This window comes from Oncorhynchus clarkii, chromosome 5 (genome assembly GCF_045791955.1).
Source record: "Oncorhynchus clarkii lewisi isolate Uvic-CL-2024 chromosome 5, UVic_Ocla_1.0, whole genome shotgun sequence".
Classification (NCBI taxonomy): Eukaryota; Metazoa; Chordata; class Actinopteri; order Salmoniformes; family Salmonidae; genus Oncorhynchus; species Oncorhynchus clarkii.
The window spans coordinates 36,738,633-36,758,759 of NC_092151.1; the positions used below are offsets into that span (position 1 = coordinate 36,738,633).

The 20,127-nt window shown below is 42.8% G+C and overlaps 1 protein-coding gene across 1 annotated transcript in view; it reads left to right on the forward strand.

The window, feature by feature from the left end:
• The first annotated feature begins 11,578 nt into the window (after positions 1 to 11,578).
• Positions 11,579 to 20,127, forward strand: part of LOC139408748 (polypeptide N-acetylgalactosaminyltransferase 9-like) — a 31,821-nt gene continuing 23,272 nt past the window's right edge. Inside the window, exon 1 of the mRNA XM_071153035.1 lies at positions 11,579 to 11,819. Coding sequence (XP_071009136.1) covers positions 11,579 to 11,819 — 241 coding nt within the window. The remainder of the gene's footprint in view (positions 11,820 to 20,127) is intronic.

Genomic DNA, 20,127 nt, shown 5'->3' on the forward strand with positions numbered 1-20,127 from the left:
TCAGCGATTTAACGCTGAGGGGAGGAGGTGAAAGATGTACCCTTTCATGACCCTATGTACTGCTTGAAAGGGTTGATTTTAGTTCTGTTCTTTATACTGCATTATTATAGGTTTGAAGTTTATTACAACACTTAGTAGCCTAGGCTGAGAATAGGCAGATCTTATTGACCCTTTAAACAAACAACAACAAAAAAGAGTTTGTGATGGTGAAATAAAGGGTTTTGAGGGAATGTGATTCATTTATTTCACCATTAGTCATGAATAAATTACAAGCAAAACAGTTTTTCTACATGGATTCTCTCTTTTGCATAATAACCTATTACTAATGGGAAAATGTTGCCTAAGATGTGTTTTGGATATATATGTGTTACACTAAGGCAGTGTTAAATTAATCGGAGTGCCCACAGATCCGACTTTTCCGGACCCTTCTTCGCAACATTCTCTGCTCTACTTGTTCGGCTACTCAGAGAACAGGCTACTCTGGCAAATGGCTGTCATTATATGGTTAGATCAAAGCCGAGTCAATGTCTGCAAGATCACATAATGATAGTATTCTAAATAACAGAACGGAATAAAATAGCATAGTATGACGTTACTGTCATACAAAAAACACCACATCATTTCTTACGAGATTTTAGGACGATTGTGCGAATGGTCACATCTTTCTCTCTTATGTGGCCAAAACTCAACAGTGCGTTGCACAAGGCAAAATATGTGCTTTGATTGAAACAAAACACAGGTACACTACCGCTCAACAGTTTGGGACCATTTAGAAATGCCCGTGTTTTTGAAAGAAACGCTCATTTTTGTCCATTAAAAACTGGCAGTGATAAATGTGAAGGGAGGCCACAGAAATGTGTACATAATGCAGATCATAATGTGATCTTGCAGACATTGATTCAGCTTTGATCTAACTTTATTAAACTAGCAGCATTCGCCAGTGTAGGCCTGTCGTGTTCTCTGTGCAGCCGAACGAGCAGAGCAAAGACTGTGCGTAAAGTAGGGAATCAGGCACATGCACAGTAGCTTTGGGACCTTTGGCTGTCGGGAAGGAGGGTCCGGTGCCGCCTAGGCCAGAAAATTATTCAAAAGTTGTAGGTCTAATCCTGATGCACAGGCATGCTCGGCATCGGCATTCCTGTGCCGAGAAAACAAATAAACCTCCATAACTGTAGGACCTACATTTATTCACGTTAGTGCTCAAAGTGTCCTGCTACAATTGCCTCAGGAACAGGAAATAGTAGAAAAGCTTCCTTAATGCACAGGTTGCCATTACCAGTAACATCCAGCCTTTATTGAGCCTGCCCATGATTTGAGTCTCTCCCAGAGGAACCTTAGCAGAATGTTAAAATATGCATGAAGCATGAAGATGCTCATATCATCCTCTCTGTTGTCCTCTGGGTTTCTGAACAAAGTTGATCTGATAACGGCTTTATCACTGCAGTTCTACATTTTGCTCTATTATCATTTAACAGTCTCCACACTCTGTTGATTTTAAACTTCTTTGATTTACAATCCTTGCATAGTGAGAGCTGTGCTGCAGTAGTTACCACATTCCCCATGTGCCTCAGGTCTCTAGAGGTGCACTGACAGACTGTGGGTTTACCCTAATTAAGTGCTCCATTTAGAAAGGTCCTGTAGGTTGAATTTGTACAGAATTGCTCCACTAGGCTGCTGGGGACCATTTACAAATGGGACATGTATGCTCTGAAACATTCAATACTCATTCATGTTCATTTGCTTCATTGTGCTTCCACTTCTCTCCTATTACATTGGATCAAATGGTGATGCTTGCTGGCAGACCAAATATTCATCTTGACTTAAAGTAAGGTTATGACTGTGTCTTCTATTCTTGTTGCCATTCCCAGATGCCAAAGCATTCAGACGAACCTTTGTTATGAGTGCAATGGTTTACTTTGTAATTAATTCTGACTGATGAGTTGCAGTGAAATTATATGAAACACAGAACAGAGGGACAGAACTGAACGCATCTTTTGTGAGAAACAGGAACATATACTTATCACAGTTTTGGAATAGGTGGCTTGTAATAAACTAGTCTTGAACATATCTAAAAGTTAAAGCATTACAGTGCCTTGCGAAAGTATTCGGCCCCCTTGAACTTTGCGACCTTTTGCCACATTTCAGGCTTCAAACATAAAGATATAAAACTGTATTTTTTTGTGAAGAATCAACAACAAGTGGGACACAATCATGAAGTGGAACGACATTTATTGGATATTTCAAACTTTTTTAACAAATCAAAAACTGAAAAATTGGGCGTGCAAAATTATTCAGCCCCCTTAAGTTAATACTTTGTAGCGCCACCTTTTGCTGCGATTACAACTGTAAGTCGCTTGGGGTATGTCTCTATCAGTTTTGCACATCGAGAGACTGACATTTTTTCCCATTCCTCCTTGCAAAACAGCTCGAGCTCAGTGAGGTTGGATGGAGAGCATTTGTGAACAGCAGTTTTCAGTTCTTTCCACAGATTCTCGATTGGATTCAGGTCTGGACTTTGACTTGGCCATTCTAACACCTGGATATGTTTATTTTTGAACCATTCCATTGTAGATTTTGCTTTATGTTTTGGATCATTGTCTTGTTGGAAGGCAAATCTCCGTCCCAGTCTCAGGTCTTTTGCAGACTCCATCAGGTTTTCTTCCAGAATGGTCCTGTATTTGGCTCCATCCATCTTCCCATCAATTTTAACCATCTTCCCTGTCCCTGCTGAAGAAAAGCAGGCCCAAACCATGATGCTGCCACCACCATGTTTGACAGTGGGGATGGTGTGTTCAGGGTGATGAGCTGTGTTGCTTTTACGCCTAACATAACTTTTTGCATTGTTGTCAAAAAGTTCAATTTTGGTTTCATCTGACCAGAGCACCTTCTTCCACATGTTTGGTGTGTCTCCCAGGTGGCTTGTGGCAAACTTTAAACAACACTTTTTATGGATATCTTTAAAAAATGGCTTTCTTCTTGCCACTCTTCCATAAAGGCCAGATTTGTGCAATATACAACTGATTGTTGTCCTATGGACAGAGTCTCTCACCTCAGCTGTAGATCTCTGCAGTTCATCCAGAGTGATCATGGGCCTCTTGGCTGCATCTCTGATCAGTCTTCTCCTTGTATGAGCTGAAAGTTTAGAGGGACGGCCAGGTCTTGGTAGATTTGCAGTGGTCTGACACTCCTTCCATTTCAATATTATCGCTTGCACAGTGCTCCTTGGGATGTTTAAAGCTTGGGAAATCTTTTTGTATCAAAATCCGGCTTTAAACTTCTTCACAACAGTATCTCGGACCTGCCTGGTGTGTTCCTTGTTCTTCATGATGCTCTCTGCGCTTTTAACGGACCTCTGAGACTATCACAGTGCAGGTGCATTTATACAGAGACTTGATTACACACAGGTGGATTGTATTTATCATCATTAGTCATTTAGGTCAACATTGGATCATTCAGAGATCCTCACTGAACTTCTGGAGAGAGTTTGCTGCACTGAAAGTAAAGGGGCTGAATAATTTTGCACACCCAATTTTTCAGTTTTTGAATTGTTAAAAAAGTTTGAAATATCCAATAAATGTCATGATGTTCATGATTGTGTCCCACTTGTTGTTAATTCTTCACAAAAAAATACAGTTTTATATCTTTATGTTTGAAGCCTGAAATGTGTCAAAAGGTCGCAAAGTTCAAGGGGGCCGAATACTTTCGCAAGGCACTGTACATTTGGTACTAATCATTCCCTAAGTTCTAGACCTCAGCTAAATCTGGTAATGAATGATGTGCCTGTTGAGCAAGTTGAGGATACTAAACTGGCTGGTGTCACCTTAGACTCTAAATTGTCATGGTCAAGGCATATTGATTTGATTATTGTAAAGATGAGCAGAGGTCTGTCTGTGCTAAAGAGATGCTCAGCATTTTTTTCACCACAGTCCCTTCAATTGAGGCGGTGGGAAACAAACAAGTGGCCACATCTCCCCCAAAACGGATACAAATTAAATCACTGATAAATATAAGAGCAGGTAGAACTTATAAATTGGTTCCAATAATAATAATACATTTTCAAGCACCAAATCGAGGAAATGTCTGATCTTCAAGGTAGGCCTATTCCAGTACTTGCATTTCTGAGCTCCAAATTCAAGTTTAAGTAGGCTACTTCAAGTCCCTTATATATCTTTTAATTGCAGGTGTAACTGTCACATCTGCTCCTGCAACGCCCTCTACTGCTCATCCTACTGCTCATCCTGTGTCTCCTTGACCTGCCGCCACTCCCCCAGTACTCTCTCCCTCTCTCTGTGTGGGCGTGATTGTGTGGGCGGAGACAGGTGTGCTGGAGTCAGAGCAGATCCCCACCAGCTGCAACATGTTGCATAATCAAGACCTCTACAAATACTCAGCCCTGCCACTTCCACGCTGCCAGATTGTAATCTCTGCTCTGTCAGTCTACGTTTCTAGCCGTTTGTTACTATTCAGATCCTGTTGCCACTGTTTTCCTTGCATGACGCTGTTTTCCTCTCCGCTACAGTTCTGCCCACTCTGACTCTGGTCCCTGTCTCCAGTCCCACGTATCGTATTCCTGGTACTCTGTCCTGGATTCCCCACTCTACTACTCCCTTGGATTCCCCTCCGGACCTGCTTACCCCCTCTTGCTCCAGCATCAGCCTCCGCATCTGATTTCCAGCAATCCGCCCGAGCTTCCCCTGACCTGCACTCCATCTCTCCCCTGTGTTTTAATAAAAATACCTTGGTTATTTCATCCCAGTCTCCTCGTCTGAGTCTGCTCTTGGGTTCCACTCTGCGTAACAGTAACATGGGGGGGAAATATATATTTGTCATGTTATTTCATTACCTGAACATATTGTGAATAAACCCACTAGATTATGTAATCTGTTGTCATTATATCCAGAATAATTCATAGGAATGACGTTGGATGTTGCACAATAGTCTATCCTAACAGTTGAGCACAGTAGACTCGGTATCCAATTCGAGGCACAAAAACATGAAAAAAGGAACTTATTAACTTGATGCTTTGTCTGTTAGATCTAAGGAGACCTGCTGTAAATCAAGCAGACAACAACAGATGATCAATATTATATCCACCGTGGATCCAGTCACAGTTGTCTTCACCGGCGTAAGGAATGAGACACCAAAATATTGTGGACATTCCTCTTGAACACCTTTTTTCCAGCACTTGGGCTGTTGTTGAATGGCATGCTCTATCGCCACAGTTGTTGTAACGATCGTTGTTGGAAGGATGGTTGGACCAAGATGCAGCGTGGGGTAGGTTAATCATTTTTATTGATGATAACCGGCACAAAACAAGAAAGAGTAACAAACGAAACGTCCAGCTTTGTAGGGATAAAAAGAGAATAAAAGGCTCTCTAAGGTCAGGGCATGACAGTTGTTCGTAACTTGACCGTCATTTGGAAAATCCCTTCCTGGATCAGATGAAAATATCAAGGTGTAACTACTCAGCTGGACACCAAATGCGCATCCAACAAGTATTATGCATAATTGTTGAAAAAACACGTTAATGTCAGTATCGATTTAGGTTTTCAGTATCAAGGTAAGGTGACTCTTTCGGTTAGAAGCATTACATTTTGGAATGCATACATAATTTGGGATTTGTATGCCCATGAAATGTGCTTTCACCCCGTGACAGAAGAAGACACAAAATGTTACATAAATACACTGCATTTTTGAGATCTCTAAACCAAAAACTATCCGACAGCTAGATCCAGGATTCTTACAGGGTTCAAGTTCAATGTCTAATTTAACTGATTTATGCTTAATATACAGTGGGGCAAAAAAGTATTTAGTCAGCCACCAATTGTGCAAGTACTCCCACTTAAAAAGATGAGAGAGGACTGTAATTTACATCATAGGTACACTTCAACTATGACAGACAAAATGAGAAAAAAAAATCCAGAAAATCACATTGTAGGATTTTTAATGAATTTATTTGCAAATTATGGTGGAAAATAAGTATTTGTTCAATAACAAAAGTTTATCTCAATACTTTGTTATATATATATATTGTTGGCAATGACAGAGGTCAAACGTTTTCTGTAGGTCTTCACAAGGTTTTCACACACGGTTGCTGGTATTTTGGCCCATTCCTCCATACAGATCTCCTCTAGAGCAGTGATGTTTTGGGGCTGTTGCTGGGCAACACAGACTTTCAACTCCCTATAAAGATTTTCTATGGGGGTGAGATCTGGAGACTGGCTAGGCCACTCCAGGACCTTGAAATGCTTCTTACGAAGCCACTCCTTCGTTGCCCGGGCGGTGTGTTTGGGATCATTGTCATGCTGAAAGACCCAGCCATGTTTCATCTTCAATGCCCTTGCTGATGGAAGGAGGTTTTCACTCAAAATCTCACGATACATGGCCCCATTCATTCTTTCCTTTACACGGATCAGTCGTCCTGGTCCCTTTGCAGAAAAACAGCCCCAAAGCGTGATGTCTCCACCCCCATGCTTCACAGTAGGTATGGTGTTCTTTGGATGCAACTCAGCATTCTTTGTCCTCCAAACACGACGAGTTGAGTTTTTACCAAAAAGTTATGTTTTGGTTTCATCTGACCATATGACATTCTCCCAATCTTCTTCTGGATCATCCAAATGCTCTCTAGCAAACTTCAGACGGGTCTGGACATGTACTGGCTTAAGCAGTGGGACACGTCTGGCACAGCAGGATTGGAGTCCCTGGCGGCGTAGTGTGTTACTGATGGTAGGCTTTGTTACTTTGGTCCCAGCTCTCTGCAGGCCATTCACTAGGTCCCCCCGTGTGGTTCTGGGATTTTTGCTCACCGTTCTTGTGATCATTTTGACCCCACGGGGTGAGATCTTGCTTGGTGTCCCAGATCGAGGGAGATTATCAGTGGTCTTGTATGTCTTCCATTTCCTAATAATTGCTCCCACAGTTGATTTCTTCAAACCAAGCTGCTTACTTATTGCAGATTCAGTCTTCCCAGCCTGGTGCAGGTCTACAATTTTGTTTCTGGTGTCCTTTGACAGCTCTTTGGTCTTGGCCATAGTGGAGTTTGGAGTGTGACTGTTTGAGGTTGTGGACAGGTGTCTTTTTTACTGATAACAAGTTCAAACAGGTGCCATTAATACAGGTAACGAGTGGATGAAAGTGGAGCCTCTTAAAGAAGAAGTTACAGGTCTGTGAGAGCTAGAAATCTTATTTGTTTGTAGGTGACCAAATACTTATTTTCCACCATAATTTGCATGTAAATTCATTAAAAATCCTACAATGTGATTTTCTGGATTTTTTTTCTAATTTTGTCTGTCATAGTTGAAGTCTACCTATGATGAAAATTACAGGCCTCTCTCATCTTTTTAAGTGGGAGAGTAAATACTTTTTTTGCCCCACTGTATATAATGACAACTTACACTGCCATAAATGCAAGGACAGAAAAGTAAGGTTTTATGCCACACTTTTTTGGACAAATCCATCAAGACACCCACCACAATAAAGGGTTAAACATAGGTTTAAATCAACTCGTGACTTTTATTGAATTATAGCTATGATCCCCCCCCTTTTATCTTAATGTAATGACATGAAAGAAAATTGCAGATTGTTATCAACAACATCAACAGCTGTAACAAGTTGTCCAGTGTAGGAAATCCTCACTGAAACCCTCATTTAACTGTCAGTAATGTGGGTAACTGTCAGTAATGTGGGTAACTGTCAGTCATGTCGGTTACTCAGTCGTGGGTAACTGTCAGCAATGTGTTCTATTGTTCTTATTTTAAATGTGTGTTGTTTAGTCCTTGAGCACTTCTTGTGTATTGATGTCATGTTTCATGTTTTGTGTGGACCCCAGGAAGAGTAGCTGCTGCTTCAGCAACAGCTAATGGGGATCTGAATAAAATACCAGAAATACTAAATATACACTGTTATTTCAGTCACGCACAGATCTGAGAGATCACAGGGCAAATTTGCAAGACTAATCAGTATTGTGTAATGCAATTGTTGTGTAATGCAATTGTTCAATGTTATTCAATACTAGATGGGCCCAGGCAGTCACCATAGCCATTTAATTTTGTGTTACACTGCCCTCTGCTGGTGTAATGCCTGGCTCTTTGAAAACCCTTTGAGAAATCAGAAACATGCCTGTCAGTAGAGGGCAGCACATGTATATTCAAGCACAGAGAATGATAGAGGCCTCTAGTTGACAAAATGCTATTTTAGCATGGGTAGCGCCATTGAGGGCCTCCACCATGCTTCCCCCATTTTAAAGTTGTCAAAGTTGTCAACTGGGTGGGTATTCCTATAGGTTGTAGCCTCAATGGCTCTACCCATGCTGTCACATATCCTATAATGGCACACATATAAAGATGAGTCCTCTATCTATCTCTAGGATCCCAGGTCACTCACTGTGCGGTTGGATCCAGTTCTCCAACATTTACATTGTACCTTCTACTAACGGATGCATGGTTTGGTTTATCCACAGCTTCTACATTCACCTGTAAAAAAAAATCTCTGTGTGCACATTGCACATCATCTAACAGAAATACCTAACAGAAACATTCTCAGTAAAATAATTTTGTCATCTTTAGCTAATGATGATATTGAATCTTTTCAATGTCATAGTATGGTAGACATAATAGCTAAGCAAATTTACAATACAAAATTACAAAACTCTGATCAAGGACAAACAAGATAGAACCGCAGCTTGTCTGTGTCTTGCATAGAATTAGAAATTATAACAGTAATTTAGTAGGATCTCTATGGTGTCTTGTCTCTCCCCTCCATCTCAGATTTCAAAGAAACAAATGCCATTGAAACATGTTAGGTAGACTACATATTGCAATGAGGCAAGAATCTTTATTATTGTTATTCTCACCATCTTTCTTCTGCTTGTGATGTGCTGTATAATCCGTTTACTGAAGCAGTGACCACTTGCGCTCATGAAGTTGTGAGGTTAATCTGGCTAAGAGAGGGTGTCTGACACAGAGGCAGCCCCAGGCTCTCAGTTGGATGAGATGGCTTTAGACAGTTGCTAATACAGACGCAGGATTGCCTGGGAAATGTGTTTGGATTGATTCACTGGGAAGGCCAATTAGATAGAGCGAGAGAGAGAATCAGGCAGTCATCCCCAGTGCCACCTCTGCTGTATCTTTTTAAGCAATATATTCTGGGTGTTGTGGATTTCAATGGGGTTATTCTTCAGCAATGATGTGTAGTGTTGGTTCACAGAATAACTACTAGATGGAAGGGCTGGGCAATTGCTCTCGAATGGTTTAAGGTAGAAATGGAAAACCAACTTTAAAATGTGCAGACATGCTGGGTTTTGCAAGTGTCAAATATATCTTAACAAACACTTTATGTGGCTAAAGGTCAGTGGGTTTTTCAATCAATAACACGTTTAATGGAAGATTAGTGGCCTTAGCCAAGGGTACTCCAACTGTCAGGAAAACAATCTGTTGGGGCTTCTTGTGGTTAATTTGCAGTCTACAAATCATTTATAATTATGGCTGAATCTAGTTGATGATCCCTGATTTGACCTATTGTCCTGTGCCCTTTAACGCATGATCAAGTAAGAAAATATTATCAGTTGGCATTTCTGTTCTGTGCAGACATTTTCATTCCTGTCACTTTGCTGAAAATAAATACTGTTTTGGTCACAAATCAACTTTTGTTAGAAACATTAACCTGCCCTCGGCACTTTTTACATCTTAGGAAGTCAGGTTTATGCTGATGGATGTAAAGCTGTACATTAATATTCTCTATGGATGATTTGGTTTGTCTGCATAATCAATTTCACCAAGCAAATAACAGTTTTGCTCATGTTGTTAGATGCAAATAAGGGATTTGTCAGATCCACATATCAGATTGAAAAGATGAAATGAACGTGCTCAGACCATGACAGTTCATGGATCACTTTGACCAAGTAAATAGAAGTGTTGCAAGTATTGGGCCCTGGAAAACATGCATGTCTTCATTCTTGATTTTCTTTTGCAGCTTCTTCAATGCATAATGCTACTGTAGCATTATTTAACAGCTGGCGTCAGTCCTTTATTACTGCAACATACTTTAGGTCTTGATGATATGTATTTTATTATTCAAGGAATTATGCAATTGTACACATCATGTGATAATGATTATGTGTGGGTGGGGATATTTATTCTCTCTCCATTGGTGTTTATTATCGTTGGATGTTCTGGGACAAGCTTTATTTATTCTATATGATTTGAGGCCCCACAAACCCTCCCACCTGGTCTAGACTGTTGACCGTTGCCCTGAGGAACAGTTTGGGCCTCCGGGGTGGATTGTGTAATTATAGCAACGCACATTCAGCACCCGCCTGCTTTATGTGGGGTGCCCTGGGAAATAACTGTACAGCGAAAAACCACATCAGCAAAACTCCACAGAATGACATTGTGTACCTTCCTGGCATTATTCATGGTGTTTCCTAGAAAGCACACCAAACATCCTTGACTGACCTTGGTGGCTTAGTTTCTTGATTATGGAAGTAGGCCAAGTCATGTTACCTTGCTTAATCAATAAGGGAAATAGGTTTAGATCACAAGAGTTCACAATAGATGACAAACTAATAAACATTTAAATACAATTGGAATTTTATATAAAGTCAGAGCTGCTGAAAGTATTTGGTGACAAATTGCACCAGATTATTATTATTATTTTTTTATACCTCAACTGGTTAAAACTATTAAACCAATTGTTACCTCAACTGATTAAAACGATTAAAACAACTATTGATCAGCTTTCAACACTGACTGTAACAGGGCTCTCCATGAGAGAGAGAAAGAGAGAGAGAGAGAGAGGGGGATATTCTTATTCGTATTTTTGAAACTACATTGTTGGTTAGGGGCTTGTAAGTAAGCATTTCACGCTAAAGTCTACCTACAACTGTTGTATTCGGCGCATGTGACTAATACAATTCGATATGAGAGAGAGACCAGTAACAGGAATGCTTTTTATCTCTCTGTACAGACGCAGAGAGCATCCGCGCGATATCGGACATACCTTGGCCCTTTTATCTATGGCTTCTAAACAGTCTTCATCAAGCGACCATGAGAAACTGCGAGTAAGGATTACATTCATGTCTCATCAGTAACTCCTTGGTATTTTTTTTGTTTCGTGATTTTTTTTAAATCGTCAAGAAGGGTGACTGAGTGAAACCAGAAGGGATAATACCTACTCTCGCTTCTTTTGTCATCAATTTTAGCCTACTACTGGCAAGTGGAAAACAAGCCCACGTTCGCTCAATTGAGGGAGAGATTCTGTCGTTCTAACGATTTGGCAGTTGGTTGGGGGTGTAAGTGTAAGCAGTTGGTTGGAGGGGGGGACCACTTTGGAGAGGATAACCTGTGCAATGGAATGGCAATGAGATTCAATTTGGGTTGATTATATACAGTCTTCTTGCCTACTATAATCTTTGCGGCGAAACTGGTGCTGATGACAGGATATCTAATTTTCTGCGCGGGAGCACTGAGGTGGCTATGATGACGATACGTGCTTTATACACATAAGCAAAGATCGGTCACCAAACTTGGATTGGGCATGTTTTTCTATCACGGGTAGGTGTTGTCGGTTTCCCTTCGGTTTCATGGCTGGCGCACGGCAGATAAAAACTTTGTTGACTTTAAACATCTGCATGTTTGTGGGTATTATACTGTTCTCGGTTTACTGCAGAATTCAGGATCGCTCAGATGAACTCCTGAAGAACGGCAGGACCACTATGCAAAGATCTAACCGCAGAAATGGGAAAGTTAATAACTTTGTGGAGAAGCAAGCTATTCTTCAGAGGCTTGAGCATCTTGAGGACATGGTCTACCATCAATTGAACGGTAAATGATTGATCCATGTGATCATGAACACCAAGTCAGCTTGGTGCAACCTTATTTCACTTTACATCAGTGCTTTATGAATTACTTTTATAATGCCCCGACTGAGTAAATCATGCATGTTACAGTGTTTCTTTGATTTGACACATCTCAGCTGTTGTACAACCCATGGGTATTGTCATTCTCTTAAATTGGAATAACCGATCAACCTGGCCCACATCCACCTAATCCATTATAGATCCACTCCTAGCATCGCTTTCAGCCTAAATGTCTAATCTGCTTTTACATAATTAAAAAATAACCCAGACAAAGGGCTCTGTTTTTCTCCAAAAGAACAGCATTATAAAAGTCTAATTCAGGGTTCCCCAACTGGCGGCCCTCAGGCCGAACTTGGCCCTTGGGTGATTTTATTTGTCAAATGTTTTATTGTTTGACATAAACGACTGTAAAAGCACTAGCAAATCAGCTCCAAGTGATTTTCATTTTGGAAATATGTTCCCAAGTATTCCCACTAGGGTTGCACATTTTGCGGAATATTCAGAGGTGGAAACTTTCCGTGGGATTTAACAAGAATATATGGGAATTAACGGGAATATATGGGAATTAATACCATTTAACAGTAGATGTTTTTTGCATTGGATAAATTGACCATATCATATGGAGACAGAAACATAAACCCTTTGCCTTATCATAAGTAGTTAAAATAATTCAATCCTTCCAATATAATTTTTTAAAAACTATTTAGTTATGAATTGAACTTTAATTAAATAAGTTGACTTCACATGGGATGATTTCACTGAACAACAAAAGAAAGGGAATATTGAATGATCCCCAATGATCCATCACATCTCCCAAAAACGTTTTTAACATGCATCTGTAAAACGATAGTCTAGAAACAAAAGCTTTGGATGTCTTCCTCTGAGGCCTCAATATCTTCTTCCTGGACCTTCTCAATGTCCACCTCTTGAACATCCGACTCCAAGGCCTCATCTTCACTGTCACTTTCCAACCTGGTTGAGGATGGCTCGTTGTCAGGCTCAAAAAGCTTCAAATTTGGCCAGATGGCCACCAATTTTTCCACCCTTGTATTGGTCAGCCTGTTGTGTGCTTTGGTGTTTGTGTTCCCAAACAAGGACCAGTTGCACTCTGAGACGGCTGATGTTGGTGGGATTTGGAGGATGATGGAGGCAACAGGGGAAACAGCCTTAGATCCACAAAGTCCCTTCCACCAGGTGGCTGATGAGATATGTTGGCACGACTGCTATATTGCATCTCCATCCCAAAGCCCTTGCTTGGAAGTGTACTTCGCCAGTTTGCCAAGAACCGTGGCCTCATCCAGGCCAAGGTTTCGAGACACGGAAGTGATGACACCATAGGCCTTGTTGATCTCTACACCAGACAGGATGCTCTTGCCAGCATAATTGGTCCTACATGTACGCTGCGACGTGTATGGGCTCCAGACAGAAGTCTTCACTAATTCCTAATTCCTAAGTCTTCCTAATTGTCCCTAGAATTTCTAAGCAAACAGCTGGAGGCAGGGCTTTCTCCTATAGAGCTCCATTTTTATGGAACGGTCTGCCTACCCATGTCAGAGACGCAAACTCGGTCTCAACCTTTAAGTCTCTACTGAAGACTCATCTCTTCAGTGGGTCATATGATTGAGTGTAGTCTGGCCCAGGAGTGGGAGGGTGAACGGAAAGGCTCTGGAGCAACGAACCGCCCTTGCTGTCTCTGCCTGGCCGGTTCCCCTCTTTCCACTGGGATTCTCTGCCTCTAACCCTATTACAGGGGCTGAGTCACTGGCTTACTGGGGCTCTCTCATGCCGTCCCTGGAGGGGGTGCGTCACCTGAGTGGGTTGAGTCACTGATGTGGTCATCCTGTATGGGTTGCCCCCCCCCCCCTTGGGTTGTGCCGTGGCGGAGGTCTTTGTGGGCTAGGGTTGTCTTAGGGTTGTCTTAGGATGGTAAGTTGGTGGTTGAAGATATCCCTCTAGTGGTGTGGGGGCTGTGCTTTGGCAAAGTGGGTGGGGTTATATCCTTCCTGTTTGGCCCTGTCCGGGGGTGTCCTCGGAATGGGCCACAGTGTCTCCTGACCCCTCCTGTCTCAGCCTCCAGTATTTATGCTGCAGTAGTAGTTTATGTGTCGGGGGGCTAGGGTCAGTTTGTTATATCTGGAGTACTTCTCCTGTCCTATTCGGTGTCCTGTGTGAATCTAGGTGTGCGTTCTCTAATTCTCGCCTTCTCTCTTTCTCTCTCTCGGAGGACCTGAGCCCTAGGACCATGCCCCAGGACTACCTGACATGATGACTCCTTGCTGTCCCCAGTCCACCTGGCTGTGCTGCTGCTCCAGTTTCAACTGTTCTGCCTTAATATTATTTGACCATGCTGGTCATTTATGAACATTTGAACATCTTGGCCATGTTCTGTTATAATCTCCACCCGGCACAGCCAGAAGAGGACTGGCCATCCCACATATGCTCTCTCTAATTCTCTCTTTCTTTCTCTCTCTCGGAGGACTCGCCCTAGGACCATGCCCCAGGAATACCTGACATGATGACTCCTTGCTGTCCCCAGTCCACCTGACTGTGCTGCTGCTCCAGTTTCAACTGTTCTGCCTTATTATTATTCGACCATGCTGGTCATTTATGAACATTTGAACATCTTGACCATGTTTTGTTATAATCTCCACCCGGCACAGCCAGAAGAGGACTGGCCACCCCACATAGCCTAGTTCCTCTCTAGGTTTCTTCCTAGGTTTTGGCCTTTCTAGGGAGTTTTTCCTAGCCACCGTGCTTCTACACCTGCATTGCTTGCTGTTTGGGGTTTTAGGCTGGGTTTCTGTACAGCACTTTGAGATATCAGCTGATGTACGAAGGGCTATATAAATAAATTTGATTTGATTTGATTTGATTCACGCTTTTTGATGTACTTCAGAACTGCAGTTTCCTCTGCTTGGAGAAACCGTGATGTGGGCAGGGCAGTACAGATTTCTTCTCTTACATCTGCAAGCAGAGTCTGAACATCAGACAGGATGGCATTGTCTCCCTCAATCCGTGCAATGGCTACTGCTATAGGTTTCAGGAGTTTCAGGCTGCTTACCACTCTCTCCCAAAATACATCATCCAGGAGGATCCTCTTGATGGGGCTGTCCATATCAGCAGACTGTGATATGGCCATTTTTTGGAGAGACTCCTTCACCTCCAGGAGACTGTCAAACATGATGACAACACCACCCGAGACTCGTGTTGCTGGGCAGCTTCACTGTGGTGCTCTTATTCTTCTCACTTTGCTTGGTGAGGTAGATTGCTGCTATAACTTGATGACCCTCCACGTACCTAATCATTTCCTTGGCTCTCTTGTAGAATATATCCATTGTTTTCAGTGCCATTATGTCCTTGAGGAGCAGATTCAATGCATGAGCAGCACAGCCAATGGGTGTGATGTGAGGGTAGGACTCCTCCACTTTAGACCAAGCAGCTTTCATGTTCGCAGCATTGTCTGTCACCAGTGCAAATACCTTCTGTGGTCCAAGGTCATTGATGACTGCCTTCAGCTCATCTGCAATGTAGAGACCGATGTGTCTGTTGTCCCTTGTGTCTGTTGTAGAATACTGGTTGAGGGTTGGAGATGATGTAGTTAATTATTCCTTGCCCACGAACATTTGACCACCCATCAGAGATGATTGCAATACAGTCTGCTTTCTCTATGATTTACTTGACCTTCACTTGAACTCTGTTGCACTCTGCATCCAGCAAATGAGTAGATAAAGCATGTCTGGTTGGAGGGGTGTGTGCTGGGGGAAGAACAGTCAGAAATCTCTTCCAATACACATTGCCTGTGAGCATCAGAGGTGAACCAGTTGCATACACAGCTCGAGCAAGACATTCATCAGCATTTCTCTGTCTATGTTACTCCATTGAGTCAAAAACCTTCTGATTCCAGGAGGACTATGAGCTATTGCTATCGATAAGGTGTTTGATTCATAATTTTCACCGCGAATAGAAGTAGCGGGACTTTTGTCAGAGATTGCTTGTTGTGAGCACTGAGGGAACTTTATGCACTTGGCCAGATGATTCTGCATCTTTGTTGCATTCTTCACATATGATCTGGCACAGTATTTGCAAATGTATAGAGCTTTTCCTTCTACATTAGTTAGGGGGAGTGATGAGCTCTACAGCAGAGTCTCACAACTCAATCGCTGGTTGAAAACTGTTTTCTGCCCCTCCCAAAAGATAGAATTTGTAGATAATTGGCCCTCTTTCTGGGACTCACCCACAAACAGGACCAAGCCTGACCTGCTGAGGAGTGACGGACTCCATCCTAGCTGGAGGGGTGCTCTCATTTTATCTACCAACATAGACAGGGCTCTAACTCCTCTAGCTCCACAATGAAATAGGGTGCAGGCCAGGCAGCAGGCTGTTAGCCAGCCTGCCAGCATAGTGGAGTCTGCCACTAGCACAGTCAGTGTAGTCAGCTCAGCTATCACCATTGAGACCGTGTCTGTGCCTCGACGTAGGTTGTGCAAAACTAAACATGGCGGTGTTCGCCTTAGCAATCTCACTAGGATAAAGACCACCTCCATTCCTGTCATTATTGAAAGAGATCATGATACCTCACATCTCAAAATAGGGCTACTTAATGTTAGATCCCTTACTTCAAAGGCAATTATAGTCAATTAACTAATCACTGATCATAATCTTGATGTGATTGGCCTGACTGAAACATGGCTTAAGCCTGATGAATTTACTGTGTTAAATGAGGCCTCACCTCCTGGCTACACTAGTGACCATATCCCCCATGCATCCCGCAAAGGCGGAGGTGTTGCTAACACTTACGATAGCAAATTTCAATTTACAAAAAAAAAATGATGACGTTTTCGTCTTTTGAGCTTCTAGTCATGAAATCTATGCAGCCTACTCAGTCACTTTTTATAGCTACTGTTTACAGGCCTCCTGGGCCATATACAGCGTTCCTCACAGAGTTCCCTGAATTCCTATCGGACCTTGTAGTCATAGCAGATATTATTCTAATCTTTGGTGACTTTAATATTCACATGGAAAAGTCCACAGACCCACTCCAAAAGGCTTTCGGAGCCATCATCGACTCAGTGGGTTTTGTCCAACATGTCTCTGGACCCACTCACTGTCACAGTCATACGCTGGACCTAGTTTTGTCCCATGGAATAAATGTTGTGGATCTTAATGTTTTTCCTCATAATCCTGGACTATTGGACCACCATTTTATTATGTTTGCAATTGCAACAAATAATCTGCTCAGACCCCAACCAAGGATCATCAAAAGTCGTGCTATAAATTCACAGACAACACAAAGATTCCTTGATGTCCTTCCAGATTCCCTCTGTCTACCCAAGGACGCCAGAGGACAAAAATCAGTTAACCACCTAACTGAGGAACTCAATTTAACCTTGCGCAATACCCTAGATGCAGTTGCACCCCTAAAAACTAAAAACATTTCTCATAAGAAACTAGCTCCCTGGTACACAGAAAATACCCGAGCTCTGAAGCAAGCTTCCAGAAAACTGGAACGGAAATGGCGCCACACCAAACTGGAAGTCTTCCGACTAGCTTGGAAAGACAGTACTGTGCAGTACCGAAGAGCCCTTACTGCTGCTCGATCATCCTATTTTTCTAACTTAATTGAGGAAAATAAGAACAATCCGAAATTCCTTTTTGATACTGTCGCAAAGCTAACTAAAAAGCAGCATTCCCCAAGAGAGGATGACTTTCACTTCAGCAGTGATAAAGTCATGAACTTCTTTGAGGAAAAGATTATGATTATTAGAAAGCAAATTACGGACTCCTCCTTAAATCTGCGTATTCCTTCAAAGCTCAGTTGTCCTGAGTCTGCACAACTCTGCCAGGACCTAGGATCAAGAGAGACGCTCAAGTGTTTTAGTACTATATCTCTTGACACAATGATGAAAATAATCATGGCCTCTAAACCTTCAAGCTGCATACTGGACCCTATTCCAACTAAACTACTGAAAGAGCTGCTTCCTGTGCTTGGCCCTCCTATGTTGAACATAATAAACGGCTCTCTATCCACCGGATGTGTACCAAACTCACTAAAAGTGGCAGTAATAAAGCCTCTCTTGAAAAAGCCAAACCTTGACCCAGAAAATATAAAAAACTATCGGCCTATATCGAATCTTCCATTCCTCTCAAAAATTTTAGAAAAGGCTGTGAAGACAAACAATGTATACGAAATGCTTCAGTCTGGTTTTAGACCCCATCATAGCACTGAGACGGCACTTGTGAAGGTGGTAAATGACATTTTAATGGCATCGGACCGAGGCTCTGCATCTGTCCTCGTGCTCCTAGACCTTAGTGCTGCCTTTGATACCATCGATCACCACATTCTTTTGGAGAGATTGGAAACCCAAATTGGTCTACACGGACAAGTTCTGGCCTGGTTTAGATCTTATCTGTTGGAAAGATATCAGTTTGTCTCTGTGAATGGTTTGTCCTCTGACAAATCAACTGTAAATTTCGGTGTTCCTCAAGGTTCCGTTTTGGGACCACTATTGTTTTCACTATATATTTTACCTCTTGGGGATGTTATTCGAAAACATAATGTCTTTCACTGCTATGCGGATGACACACAGCTGTACATTTCAATGAAACATGGTGAAGCCCCAAAATTGCCCTTGCTAGAAGCATGTGTTTCAGACATAAGGAAGTGGATGGCTGCAAACTTTCTACTTTTAAACTCAGACAAAACAGAGATGCTTGTTCTAGGTCCCAATAAACAAAGAGATCTTCTGTTGAATCTGACAATTAATCTTAATGGTTGTACAGTCGTCTCAAATAAAACTGTGAAGGACCTCGGCGTTACTCTGGACCCTGATCTCTCTTTTGAAGAACATATCAAGACCATTTCAAGGACAGCTTTTTTCCATCTACGTAACATTGCAAAAATCAGAAACTTTCTATCCAAAAATGATGCAGAAAAATTAATCCATGCTTTTGTCACTTCTAGGTTAGACTACTGCAATGCTCTACTTTCCGGCTACCCAGATAAAGCACTAAATAAACTTCAGTTAGTGCTAAATACGGCTGCTAGAATCCTGACTAGAACCAAAAAAAAATGATCATATTACTCCAGTGCTAGCCTCTCTACACTGGCTTCCTGTCACGCCCTGACCATAGTTTACTTTGTATTTTCTATGTTTTGGTTGGTCAGGGTGTGATCTGAGTGGGCATTCTATGTTACATGTCTAGTTGTCCAGTTCTATGTTCGGCCTGATATGGTTCTCAATCAGAGGCAGGTGTTCGTCATTGTCTCTGATTGGGAACCATATTTAGGTAGCCTGGGTTTCACTGTGTGTTTGTGGGTGATTGTTCCTGTCCTTAGTGTTAGTTTGCACCAGTTTAGGCTGTTTCGGTTTTCATTACGTTTATTATTTTGCACTGTTTGTATTTAGATTCGTGTTGCTATAGTCACAATAAACATGGATCGTAATCTACACGCCGCATTTTGGTCCGACTCTCCTTCTCATAAAGAAAACCGTTACAGAATCACCCACCACCAACGGACCAAGCAGCGTGTCAACAGGCAGCAACAGCAGCGTAAGGAGGAATGGACATGGGAGGACGTTTTGGATGGCAAGGGCTGTTACACTTGGGAAGAGATACTGGCTGGAAGAGATCGCCTCCCATGGGAACAGGTGGAGGCACTTAGGAGAGCTGAGGCAGCCGGAGAGAAGAGCCGGCGATATGAGGGAACACGGCTGGCAAGGAAGCCCGAGAGGCAGCCCCAAAAATTTCTTGGGGGGGGGCTAACAGGGAGTATGGCTACGCCAGGTAGGAGACCTGGGCAGACTCCCTGTGCTTACCGGGGGGCTAGAGAGACCGGACAGGCACCGTGCTATGCAGTGGTGCGCACGGTGTCTCCAGTGCGGGTGCATAGCCCGGTGCGGTATATTCCAGCTCCGCGTGTCTGCCGGGCTAGATTGAGCGTCGAGCCTAATGCCATGAAGCCGGCTCTACGCAGCTGGTCCCCAGTGCGTCTCCTTGGGCCGGCTTACATGGCACCAGCCTTGCGCTCGGTGTCTCCGGTTCGCCTGCATAGTCCAGTGCGGGCTATTCCACCTCGCCGCACTGGCAGGGCGACCGTGAGCATTCAACCAGGTAAGGTTGGGCAGGCTCGGTGCTCAAGAGCTCCAGTGCGCCTGCACGGTCCGGTTTTTCCAGTACCACCTCCACACCCCAGCCCTCCGGTAGCAGATCCCCGCACCAGGCTTCCTGTGCGTGTCCTCGGCCCAGTACCACCAGTGCCAGCACCACGCATC